Genomic DNA, 13,644 nt, shown 5'->3' with positions numbered 1-13,644 from the left:
TGACCTCAGGCGATCCGCCGGCCTTGGCCTCCCAGTGTTGGGATTACAGGTGTGAGCCACCGTGCCCAGCCCATAACAGACTTATGAACAACTTAGCACTTGAAGATTATAAATGAGCTGAGGTTTTAGGAGTGAATGAAAATTTGCTCCCAGGACAGATAAAGCATTCCAGGAAGAGAAAATTATGTGTTACAGCTTGAAATAACTAAGTGGGCAGAAAAATGTTTCCGTACTTGAAAAATTGAGACCCGACTTTGTATAGAAAGTACTTTAAGGTACCACAGTCTGTTACCACCAGTGAGCATTTCCCATCCGGTTGCCATAGTGAAAGCTTGTCAAGGAAGCAGGTTTGGAAAATTTTAAAAAGGGATGTTTGTAGAAAATTATCAGAGGTCTCCAGGGCTTCATGAAACACTTGCAATAGAACTCAAGCCCTGCTTCAACAGAACGCTTCACTTTCCTCAAAACCTTGCAAAGGCCAGGCGCGGTGGCTCACGCCTGTAATCCCAGCACTTTGGGAGGCCGAGGCGAGCGGATCACAAGGTCAGGAGTTGCAGACCAGGCTGGCCAAAATGGTGAAACCCCATCTCTACTAAAAATACAAAATAAATAAATAAATAAATAAATAAAAATGAGCCGGGCATGGTGGCGGGCGCCTGTAATCCCAGCTACTCCGGAGGCTGAGACAGGAGGATCGCTTGAACCCGGGGGAAGGAGGTTGCGGTGACCTGAGATCGCGCCTCTCACGCCAGCCTGGGCAACAAGAGGGAAACTCCGTCTCAAAAAGAAAAAAAAAAAAACTTGCAAGTATTACCTTTTGCTGAATGTGTTACTCAACCTGCTGAAAGTTAACAATTTATGGAGCTCTGATCTTTCCGGGAGAAAACAGACCCAATAATAACAGGCAAGGCAGAGGCCCAGAAGGAGCAGGTCAGACTACGCTTCCAATTTCTTTTGAGTTTCGTTGGCTTTAGGATCGCCGTGCCTACTTCAAGTGTTCACTTTCCCCTTGCCTTTCTCTTTGTCTCTCTCTTCACCAGCTGCCCCTGCTTTCTGGGTCTCCTGGCTTAAGCAGCTGACCTCCGCGGGCTTGCGTGTCCTCCCACCCCCGGCTCCGCCTCCAGCTGCAGCTCCGGGAGCCCTCTAGGTTGACAAGAGGGGCGAGGCGATGGCTAGCGGAGGGGCGGGCGTCGCTAGCTGAGAGACTGGTTGGCCGCGGGCTCGGCGGCGGCGCAGGCGCACTGGATTCGCCGCGCCGAACTGCAGCCATGGAACAGGCACCTCCGGACCCCGAGCGGCAGCTCCAGCCGGCGCCCTTGGAGCCGCTGGGCTCCCCAGACGCTGGGCTGGGGGCTGCGGTCGGCAAGGAAGCGGAGGGGGCCGGAGAAGAGAGCTCTGGGGTCGACACGGTGAGGAGAAGGGGCGGCAGAGCCCTCATGGCCTGTGTGGTGGCCTAGCGGGCCGGGCTGGGCTGGGCTGGGCTGGGCTGGGCTGGGCTGGGCCGGGCCAGTGGGCTCGGCCGAGGAGGCCCAGCAGTAAGGGGGAGCGAGGTGGAAAGGCGGGGTCCGCAGGTGCAGTGAGAGGAGGCTCAGTGGAAAAACAGGGTGCTGGGTGTGGGGCGAGCGCCAGGCGCTGCGGGTGACTGAGGGAAGTGTCGAGACTGCGAAGGGGAGGGAAAGGGACGCGGGGGGGCGCCCCCGCAGGGGTGGGGGTCTGGGCCCCGGATGGGGGAGGCTGGAGGAGGGGGTTTTCAGTGGTCGCGCAGCTGGGAGATCTGGACCGCGAGAAGAACGCTGATGTTTCAGCCAGTTGCTAAGGGGTTTTGCTGGGGAGTAGCTTAAAGGGACACAGTGGGGAGTGGGCAACAGTGCTTGAGAAGGAAGGGAATGGGGGACTAGAGTGAGGTGCAGGTCAGGGCCAATAAGGGTGGTTGGCCTGGTGCTGCCATCAGGAAATTGAAGAAAATGTCAGCTTCAAGAAAAGGTACAAATGAGAAAACATTTTTTAGACTCCTCATTTGGCTGTAATTTCTTTGTTTTGGGGGAAGTGCTATGTTTCCCATTGGAGACTTATTGATAACCCATGTACTTTTTGAAGACCCTTTAGTAATTAGTGATTTTCATTTGCTTGAGGAAAAGGGGAAAAATGTATCATCTTATATTTGTAAGTGCTTTCATTACAAAGTGTTTGCATATATAATGCAAGATTTGTAGACCTGCTTATATTGAAACCTTTAAGAAACTAACTGCAGTGCTCCACATCAGACCACCCTGCCCAAAGTCTCCTTTTGTGTGCATTGCTCACACAGCTCACTTCACCCTCGACCCCCCAGGCTCAAACAATCCTCCTGCCTCAGCCTCCTGAGTAGCTAGGACTACGGGCACACACCACTACGCACGGCTAAATTAATTAGTTAATTTATTTATTTATTTATTTTGAGACATAGTCTCTGTCACCCAGGCTGGAGTGCAGTGGCACGATCTCGGCTCACTGCAACCTCCGCCTCCCAGGTTCAGGCGATTCTCATCCCTCAGCTACCTGAGTAGCTGGGGTTACAGATGGGCGCCACCACTCCCAGCTAAATTTTTTTTTTTTTTTTTTTTAGTTTTTAGTAAGGATGGGGTTTTGCCATGTTGGTCAGGCTGGTCTCAAACTTCTGACTTCTAGTGATCCACCCTCCTCGGCCTCCCAAGGTGCTGGGATTACAGGCGTGAGCCATCATGCCCAGCCAAATTTTTGTATTTTTTGTAGAGATGGGTTTTCACCATGTTACCCAGGCTGGTCTGCAACTCCTGGGCTCAAGTGATCTGCCCACCTGGGCCTCACAATAGTGCTGGGATTATAGGTGTGAGCCATGGTCCCGGCCTGAAAGACTTTTAAGTTTAGAGACCAGCTAAGCAGGGACTTCAGGATTTGAAAGTTTTGCCTGCTGTGGAACATATCTGGGTATATAAGGTAGCATGAAGACTTTTTTGGATGTGCTTTTTTTTTTCTTTGAGACAGGTTCTCACTCTGTCTCCCAGGCTGGAGTGCAGTGGCACAATCATGGCTCACTGCAACCTTGACCTCCTGGCCTCAAGCGAGCCTCCTGCCTCAGCCTCCTGAGTAGCTGGGACTACAGATGCATGCCACCACACCTGGCTAAGTTTTGGGGTTTTTTTTTTGTAAAGATGAGGTATCTCTGTGTTGCCCAGACTTGCCTTGAACTTTTGGGTTCAAGCTGTCCTCCTGCCTCAGCCTCCTGAGTAGCTGGGGCTACAGGTACGCACCACCACACCCTGCCATTAGGTATTTACTTAATATGAAATTGCAACTAGAATATAAAATCTGTTTATGTTAATTTAAAAGGCATTATATATGTCTTTTATTAATTGAAAGAACACTATGTATATGTAGTTCTAAATATTTGAAAACCCAGGGATGCTATCATACAGTATAAGTTGTAGTTACATACTACTTCCTGACATTTTTATTCTTTTTTTTTGAGCAGTCTCTTGACCTGTCACCCAGGCTGGAGTGCAGTGGCGTGATCTCGGGTCACTTCAGACCTCTGCCTCCCAGGCTCAAGCGATTCTCATGCCTCAGCCTCCTGAGTAGCTGGGATTACAGGTGTGTGCCACCATGCCCAGCTAATTTTTGTGTTTTTAGTAGAGTTGGGGTTTCATAATGTTGGCCAGGCTGGTCTCGAACTCCTGACCTTAGGCGATCCGCCTGCCTCAGCCTCCTAAAGTGCTGGGATTACAGACATGAGCCACTGCCCTCAGCCTATGTGGTTTCTTAAAACAACTCCCTAATTTAGTAATTCATAAAGAGGCACAAGCCATTTGGGCAAATATTTCAGAATTACTAGGTGTTTAAACAAACATACATTCAGTGCATTCCTTCCCCTTTCCCTCCTCTCCCCTCAAAGAGAAAATCAAACTAAAAACCCGTCTTTTGAAGGTCTTCACATCCCTTCACTTCTCTCCATACTCTCTGTCTCTCAGTCTGTCTTCAGTTGAAAATTACTGTAATGTTTTTATGGCCTCATTGTAGCTGTTACTGATAGAAATGTGGTCTCACCAGAAAAGTAAGTTAGTTTTGCGTGTGCTGTGCACAGTGGGGCTCTACTTTTCATTTAATTCCCAAAATTACTTCCAATAGATGGGTAAATGGAACCAGCCAGAGGCTCATAGAGAAGTAATTTGACCATGGTCACAAGCTAGTCAGTAGCATGCCTGGGATTTGAATCTAGGTTCACCTGGCATTGAAATCAGTGCTTTTTCCATTAAGCCATTTTGCTTCATTAAAAAAAAGTTTAAAATAGTCTTGTACATTGTTTCAATACTGTATTTTAAAGTTTTTAGTGTAGTTAACACTAAGTTGTAATTTTTTTAGACTAGTCAAGTGCAGTAGTGAGAAGGGGGGAAACAGTAGAACAAAGAGTTTGATCTGTAACTGATTGTGAAAATAAATTGAGATAACTTACTATCTTCAGACCAGCCTAAGTTGTAATTTTGGAAAGGAAAAAAAGGTTTGAAAGATGTGTTGATTTATCCATTTTTTTACTACAAAGATGTCTAGGCAAATAGTGTTCAGAGACGAAAAAACAGCTTGCTTAACCACCATTTTTTTTCTTTTTTGAGACAGAATCTTGCTCTTTGGCCCCAGCTGGAGTGCAGTAGCAGGATCCTGGCTCACTGCAAACTCTGCCTCCTGGGTTCAAGTGATTCTTGTGCCTCAGCCTCCCGAGTAGCTGTGGTTAAAGGCATGTGCCTCTACACCTGACTAATTTTTGTATTTTTAGTAAAGAGGGGGTTTCACCATGTTGGCCAGGCTGGTCTCGGACTCCTGACCTCAAGTGATCCACCCACCTCAGCCTCCCAAAGTGCTGGGATTACAGGCGTGAGCCACTGTGCCCGGCCCAGCCTTATTTTTGACTGCAGATTTTAAGAGGGAGAGTAATTTATACCAATTATCCTACCCCAAGAGGTTGTGGAAACTGCACTGCCAAAGAGTCACAAGACTCTTCTGGTTTTAACACCACTGATCAGGATTCTTCAAACTCTATGTAAGCTCTTTTTCTGTACAGTTTTTTAAAGCTATAGTCGGTTCTATTTAAAATAATTTGGAAAATGGAAAATATGAGAAGGGAATTCATTCTCTAAGAAAGTAGTAATTAGCCTGAGCAGAAGGAGAGGAAATAGCAAGGGAGTGGAGGACAGAGTAGTTTTTTAGATTCCATTGAGTTGGCAGTTAACAGACAGGTATTTGCCAGAGAAAAACCATTTACAGTATTTGCCAGAGAAAACCCATTACCTGAGGAATTCATAAGTGATTTTTAGGGAGAGTGCTCTAGACCTGGGAATGCTGATGGAGCAGAGTGATTGAGCAGCTGGTGGTTAAAAATTCCAGTGCACATTGAATACCTTCACTGATTGGCAGCAGAGAACTAAGTGGAGTAGACCAGACTGTGAGTAAGGTTTGAGGCATTCTGTTGGTAAGGATAACATTAAAAAGGAAGATAAAGATTATAGGCATAATTACAGAATTCATCACTTTAGCAGCAGATGATAAAATCATACTCAGTAATTTTTTATTGATTGAGAAGAGGTCTCACTTTGTTGTCCAGGTTGGTCTCAAACTCCTGGGCTCAAGTGATCCTCCCATTTCACCTCCCAAAGCACCAGGATTACACGAGTGAGCCACAGCACCCAGCCCCAAGAACTTTTAAAAACCATTTTCTACCTCAGTGGCTCTCAGATTTTTTTGAAGGTGATTCACAGTACAAAATACATTTTCTTTCTTTTTTTTTTTTTTTGAGGCCAAGTCTTGCTCTGTTGCCCAGGCTGGAGTGCAATGGCATGATCACGGCTCACTGCAGCCTTGACCTACTGGTCTCAAGCGGTCCTCCCACCTCAGCCTCTGGAGTAGCTAGAACTACAGGCATATACCACAATACCTGACTAATTTCTTCTATTTTTTTTGTAGAGACAAGATCTCCCTATGTTGCCCAGGCTGGTCTCAAACATCTGGGCTCCAGTGATCCTCCCACCTCAGCCCCCCAAATTGCTGGGATTACAGGCGTGAGTCACCATGCCCGACCCAAAAATACATTTTTTTTTTTTTTTTGAGACAGAGTCTCCCTCTGTTACCCAGATTGGAGTGCCGTGGCATAATCTCGGCTCACTTCAGCCTTCATCTCCCGGGTTCAAGCGATTCTCCTGCCCAAGCCTCCCGAGTAGCTGAGACTATAGGCACATGCCACCACGCCTGGCTAATTTTTGTATTTTTTGTAGTAGAGATGGGGTTTTGCCATTTTGGCCAGCCTGGTCTCGAACTCTTGGCCTCAAGCAGTCCTCCTGCCTTGGCCTCCCAAAGCAAAATACACTTTTACCTCATAATGAGCATACACATACTTTAATATGTGATTGTTGTTTCAGGAAACAATACTTAGCCATTACTGCATGCAACACTTTCTGATATTTTTCTTTTCTATATTTTTAAATTGAAAAGAAGCATTGGGCTGGATGCGGTGGCTCACACCTATAATCTCAGGACTTTAGGAGGCTGAGGCCCATGCCTTGAGACCAGCATCGGGAATGTAGGGAGACCCAGTCTACAAAAAATAAAAACATTAGCCTAGTGTGGTGACCTGTGCCTTTGGTCCCAGCTGCTCAGGAGGCTGAGGTGGGAGCAAGAACCAGGGAGGTTGAGGCTGCAGTGAGCCATGATCATGTCACTGTACTCCAGTCTGGGTGACAAGAGCAAGATCTTGTGTCAAAAAAAGTTTTGGAGGCCAGGTACAGTGGCTCACACCTGTAATCTCAGCACTTTGGGAGGCTGAGGCGGGCGGATCACCTGAGATCGGGAGTTTGAGACCAGCCTGGGCAACATTGTGAAAGCCCAGCTGTACTAGAAATATGAAAATTAGCCAGGCATGGTGGCACATGCCTGTAATCCTAGCTACTTGGGAGGCTAAGGCAGGAGAATCACTTGAACCTAGGAGGTGGAGGTTGCAGTGAGCTGTGATCATGCCACTGCACTCCACCCTATGCAATAGAGCGAGACTCGGTCTCAAAAAAAAAAAAAAAAAAAAAAAGTGTTGGTCACAACCCACCAAATTAATTTCATGGACCATGAATGTGTTACTCAGTTTGGAACACTGTTCAAACTTAACATATTGTTGTATTTAAAAATTAATGTTTTCTGAATAGCTGTGCTGTTATTTTAAAAGTATTTTTATAGAAAAAAGCACAAGAGAACTGGTCATATGTTATAACCCTATTTTTCTTAGTTATTGCTTTGGATTGCATGTTTCTGTCTCCCCAAAATTCATATGTTGAAACCTAATCCCATTGCGATGGTGTTTGGTGGAAGGGCCTTTGGAAGGTGATTAGGTCATGAGGATGGAGGTTTCATGAGTGGGATTAGTGCCCTTTAAAAAAAAAAAAAAAATCCATAAGTCTCCTTTTTTCCAGCCATATGAAGATACAGTGAAACACAGCTGTCTGTGAACCAGGAAGCAGACCCTAGCGGAATCTGCCAGTTCCTTGATCTCTGACTTCCCAGCCTCCGGGACTGTGAGCAATAATTTCTGTTGTTTACAAATCACCCAGTCTATGGTCATTTGTTATAGCAGCCTGAACTAAGTTATTTACAGCTGAAGTAAGCATCACTATTAGTGAACACAACATTTTTAACCTAGTACCAGCTACCTCTGATCTGTGTAGACAGAGTCCCAAAGGGAAGTGATTTCAATAGGTGGTTCTTATCCTTAACTCTCTGAATGTTTCAGTAACACGGAAGCATCACGCCTAGAAAAAAGGTGATAAGGAAGTATACCGTTATAGTAACAGTGGTTAGTGCTGGGTTGTGGGATACAGATGATTTATATTTACTTAATTTTTTTCAGTGTTTGTACATTTAGCATGTATAATTTTCATCATCAAAAAATTTAAATCTAAAAATAATGGCGGAAAAGTAATACTTGAGCTCTTGCTATGTGCCAAGCAACTTTAAAAACTCTTGATATGCATTAACCCATTAAATGTTCCCGATGACTTTGTGAATTAGGTACTGTCTTAGTCTGTTCGGGCTGCTATAACAAGGTACCAAAGACTGAGTGGCTTATAAACAATAGCAATGAATTGCTTACAGTCTTCGAGGCTGGGAAGTCCAAGATTAAGGAACTGGCAGATTCAGTGACTGGTGAGGGCTGCTTCCTGGCTCATTGTAGGCTGTCTTTTCACTGTGTCCTCACATGGTGGAAGGAGGAGAGGAACTCTCTGGGGTCTCTTTTATCAGGGCACTAACCCCACTTATGAGGTCCCTACCCTCATGTCCTAATCTTTCCAAAGGCCCCACCTCCTAATACCATCACCTTGAGTGTTAGGATTTTAACATACACATTTTAGGAGGACACAAACATTCTATTTATTGCAGGTACTATTATCTCTGTTTTCCACATGAGGAAACTGAAGCACAGACAGGCTAAATTACTTGCCCTGCCTGGCCATCATGGCGAAACCCCATCTCTACTGTTAATAAAAATACAAAAATTAGTTGAATGTGGTGGTACACACCTGTAATCCCAGCTACTTGGGTGGCTGAAACATGAGAATCACTTGAACCCAGGAGGCAGAGTTTGCAGTGAGCCAGGATTGAGTCACTACACTCCAGCCTGGGTGACACTCTGTCTCAAAAAAAAAAAAAAAAAAAGTTGTTGTATCTGTTGACCCTGCACTGAGGTGAGAGGATTGCTTGAGCCCGGGAGTTTGAGACCAGCCTAGGCAACATAGCGATACCTCTTCTCTACACATAATATTTAAAAATAAAATAAAAATTAGGTGTCTCTTTAAAAGGTCCCTGGTCTCATCTGCCATTCAACAAGCCAGTCCATCTTTAAATCTGTTGAATGTGTCCTTTTAACAATTATGGTGTTCAGTTGTGTTATTCTTGGCACTGTTCTGTACTTTACTACTGACAGTTTCAGTAATTTTATATCATCTACCAACCCTACTGGTATTATTGTTGTGTGCCTGTTTGTATTCTTTAGCTTTTATGATAGCTGATTTTATGCTTTTATCTTTTTTCCTTCTTTGTAACTGGATGGTATGACAGGGTCAATTTATGATTCATATGTCTTATCTTTTTGACTGGGGAGATATTAATAACTTGCTTTATCAGGATGTGCTTTCAGAATTCAGCGAATTTGTCACCGGAGCAGATGGTAAATCAAAATGCTTGGCTGTGGGCCAGAATGTATTATTAATACATGTATATATGTATGTGTCAACCAATGAGGGCTTCATAACCAACCCTGATGTTGGGTGGCTTGTGCTTAGGTGATTTCTTGAGCTTTCTTTTGGTTGATGATTTCCTGCTGTCTCTCTTATTTTCTTAGTACATAAATATATAAAAACTTATGTTTTATAAAAATGCCTTGAGGACTGAGATTTTTGTTTTTGTTGGCTGATTTCAACCCACTGGGTTGGCTCTTTTTCTTTATCTTCTTTTAGCATTTTTACCTTCTTCCGCATTTTTCCTCTACATTTTGGGAGAGCTGTGTAGTGTATCATCTGTTTTCATTCCTGATTCATATTTTTGCACTGTCACAGACCTCTTTCAGACCTTATAGTGGCTAGGTTTAATTTGATATGTGTAGCTTTTTCTTTTACCCTTTGCTGCACTTAGTTTCTACTTTTATCTCTCCTTCATAAAACACTCCAATTATAATACAGTACAATATTTTAAATTAAGTTAAAACCCACCTCAATTTTGACAGTGAGCAAAGAAGAAAAAAAAAGCCATAGCATAGCAGTTATCCTGTGGTCTCACTTTCTCTTCCTTGTTTAGGCTTGGAGTTAGTTTGGGTGTATTTGAAACCTTTCTGCAGTGATGCACTTTCTGAAACATACGGCCTAGGGTCTGCCAGTGGTGTATTTATTGTTCTTTTTCACCTTTCGGTATAGACCTGAGATACTCTAGTGGGAAAAGAAAAGAGTCTGCTCTTCTTAAAACTCTGCTGCCTCAAGGGTGGAGCCTATTAACCACTGCCAAAAGTTTAGGTGAATTTAAAGTTTAATATAAGATGACTCCTGATTGTTAAAAAAAAAAAAAAATTATGCTGACTGCTGATAATCTTGCCTTTCGGCATATGTATAATATTTGACTTTTGAGAGAGAGAGAGAGATTTGATTTTGGTTAAACCCCAAATTAGATATCAATATTGAGGATCATTCATATTTGTATAATGTGTTTATTCTTCAGTTTAAAAAATTGTGTTAAGCTGGGCATGGTGGCTCATGCCTATAATCCCAGCACTTTGGGAGGCCGAGGTGGGTGGATCACGTGAGGTCGGGAGTTCGAGACCAGCCTGACCAACATGGAGAAACTCCATATCAACTAAAAATACAAAATTATCCAGTGGTATGCATGCTTGTAATCCCAGCTACTTGGGAGGCTAAGGGAGGAGAATCGCCTGAGCCCAGGAGGCTGAGGTTGCGGTCAGCTGAGATTGTGCCATTGCACTCCGGCCTAGGCGGTAAGAGCGAAACTGTCTCAAAAAACAAACAAATTGTGTTAAAATATATATGATATAAAATTTACCATCTTGATGGTTTAAAAATGTTCAGTCATAAGTACATTCACATACAGTGTACAACCAGCCTCCAGAACTCTTTTCATCTTGCGGAGCTGAAATTGTACCTATTAAACCACAGCTACCTATTTCCCCCTGTCGCAGCTGCTGGCAGCCATCATTCTACTGTCTGTATGATTTTGACTATTCCGAGTACGTCATATACATGGAATCATACAGTATTTGTCTTTATGTGACTGTTTTATTTCACTTATCATAATGTCTTTTAAGATATATATATCCATGTTGTAGCATATGACAGAATTTCCTTCCTTTTTTAAGGATGAATGGTATTCCATTGTTTGTATATACATCACGTTCAAAAAATCCATTCAGCCGGGCGCAGTGGCTCACACCTGTAATCCCAGCACTTTGGGAGGCTGAGGCGGGTGGATCACAAGGTCAGGAGATCGAGACCATGCTGGCTAACACTGTGAAACCCTGTCTGTACTAAAAATACAAAAAATTAGCCGGGCGTGTGGCAGGCGCCTGTAGTCCCAGCTTCTCGGGAGGCTGAGACAGGAGAATGGTGGCGTGAACCTGGAAGGTGGAGCTTGCAGTGAAATCGCACCACTGCACTCCAGCCTGGGTGACACTGCAAGACTCCATCTCAAAAAAAAAAAAAAAAAATCCATTCATCTGTTGATGGACATTTGCATTGCTTCCTTGTTTTACCTATTGTGAATGATGGTGCCATGACATCATGGATATGCAAATATCTCTTTGAGACCCTGCTTTTAATTCTTTTGGATATATAGGCAGAAATGGAATTGCTGGATTATGTGGTAATTGTATTTTTAATTTTTTGAGGCACCACTGTACTGTTTTCTACAGCAGCTGCACCATTTTACATTCCCGCCAATTGGGCACAAGGGTTCCAATTTCTCCACATCCTCACCAACACTGATTTTCTATTGTTTGTTTTTCATAGTAGCCATTCTAATAGGTGTGAGGCAGTATTTCATTGTAGTTTTGATTTGCATTTACCTAATGATGAGTGATGTTGATTATCTTTTCATGTGCTTCTTCAGAAAAATAAATGTCTGTTCAAGTCCTTTGCTCATTTTTCCATTTTTGAATTGGGTCTTTTTTTTTTTTTTGAGACAGATTCTCGCTCTGTCACCTAGGCTGGAGTGCAGTGGCGTGATCTCAGCTCACTGCAGCCTCTGCCTCCCAGGCTCAAGCGATTCTCCTGCCTCAGCCTCCCAAGTAGCTGTAATATAGGCAACTCACCACCACACCCAGCTAATTTTTTGTATTTTTAGTAGAGACAGGGTTTCACCATGTTGGCTAGGCTGGCCTTGAACTCCTGACCTCAGGTGATCCACCCGCCTTGGCCTCCCAAAGTGCTAGGATTACAGGCATGAGCCACACCATGCCCAGCCCAATTGGGTTGTATTTTGTTGTTGAGTTTTGGGAGTTCTCTAAATAGTCTGGATCCGTGAGAGAAAATACTTTCTTCCGTTCTTTGGGTTGCCTTTTTACTCTAATACTGTCCTTTCTCTCTTTTTTTTTTTTTTGAGATGGAGTTTCGCTCTTGTTGCCCAGGCTGGAGTGCAGTGGTGCAATCTTGGCTCATCGCAACCTCCACCTCCCAGGTTCAAGCGATTGTCCTGCTTCAGCCTCCTGAGTAGCTGGGATTACAGACATGACACCACGCCTGGCTAATTTTTGTATTTTTGTAGAGATGGGGTTTCACCATGTGGGCCAGGCTGATCTTGAACTCCTGACCTCAAGTAATCCTCCTGCCTCTGCCTCCCAAAGTGCTGAGATTACAGGCATGAGCCACCGCGCCTGGCCTGTTAATATTGTCTTTTGATGCACGACATTTTTAATTTTCATGGAGTCCAATTTGCCAATTTTTTCTTTTACTGCCTGTGCCTTTGGTGTCATATCCAAGAAACCATGGTTAAATCCAGTGTCTTGAAACTTTTCCCCTGTGTTTTCTTCTAAGAGTTTTATGCTTTGGTCTTTGAACCATTTAAAGTTAGTTTTTGTGTCGGGTGTTAGGTAAGGGTCCAATTTATTTTTTTTTGTATGTAGATATTCAGTTTTCCCAGCATCATTTGTTGGAAAAATTGTCCTTTTCCTATCGAACTGTCTCGTCACAAAATTGTTTGACCATATATTCGAGGGTTTATTTCTGGACTATCCGATTTCATAGGTCTATATACCTGTCTTTATGACAGTACCACGTTGTTGTTATTACTGTAGCTTTGTAGTAAGTTTTGAAACCAGGAAGTATGAGTCCTCCAATTTTATGCTACATTTTCTTTTCTTTTTTTTTTTGAGACAGAGTCTCGCTCTGTCGCCCAGGCTGGAGTGCAGTGGTGCGATCTCGGCTCACTGCAAGCTCCGCCTCCCGGGTTCACGCCATTCTTCTGCCTCAGCCTCCTGAGTGGTTGGGACTACAGGCGCCTGCCACCACGCTCTGCTAATTTTGTGTATTTTTAGTAGTGACGGGGTTTCACCGTGTTAGCCAGGATGGTCTCAATCTCCTGACCTCGTGATCCGCCCGCCCCAGCCTCCCAAAGTGCTGGGATTACAGGCGTGAGCCACCGCACCTGGCCTTATGCTTCATTTTCAAGATTGCTTTGGCTATTTGGGGTCCCTTGAGATTCCATATGACTCTTAGGATGAGTTTTCCTATTTCTGCAAAGAATGTCAAAGAATGTCGTTGGGATTTTCATAGGGTTTGCATCGAATATATAGATTGCTTTGGGTAGTTTTGATATCTTCATAATATTAAATCTTCCAAATCATGAACATGGGATGTGTTTTCATTTATTTATCTTCTTTTAATTTCTAGCAATGTTTTATAGTTTCCATTGTACAAGTCTTTTACCACCTTAATTCCCAAGTATTTTTTCTTTTTGATGCTATTGTAAATGGACTTATTTTTATAATTTCATTTTCATTATTTTTTTGTTTTCTTTTCTTTTTTTGAGACAGAGTGTGACTGTTGCCCAGACTGAAGTTCAGTGGCGTGATCTTGGCTCACTGCAACCTCCGCCTCTTGGGTT

General features: G+C 43.8%; 1 protein-coding gene across 2 annotated transcripts in view; it reads left to right on the top strand.

Moving 5' to 3' along the window:
- The first annotated feature begins 1,134 nt into the window (after positions 1 to 1,134).
- Positions 1,135 to 13,644, top strand: part of SNX4 (sorting nexin 4) — a 78,550-nt gene continuing 66,040 nt past the window's right edge. The window contains exon 1 of one of the 2 annotated variants that reach the window (XM_019024626.3): positions 1,135 to 1,409. In XM_019024626.3, coding sequence (XP_018880171.1) covers positions 1,269 to 1,409 — 141 coding nt within the window. In that variant the 5' untranslated portion in view covers positions 1,135 to 1,268. The remainder of the gene's footprint in view (positions 1,410 to 13,644) is intronic. The other variant, XM_063704122.1, reaches the window with a different exon arrangement.

This window comes from Gorilla gorilla, chromosome 2 (assembly GCF_029281585.2).
Source record: "Gorilla gorilla gorilla isolate KB3781 chromosome 2, NHGRI_mGorGor1-v2.1_pri, whole genome shotgun sequence".
NCBI lineage: Eukaryota > Metazoa > Chordata > Mammalia > Primates > Hominidae > Gorilla > Gorilla gorilla.
Note: the sequence above shows the minus strand (reverse complement) of the source record. Positions and strands in the feature narration are given on the sequence as shown.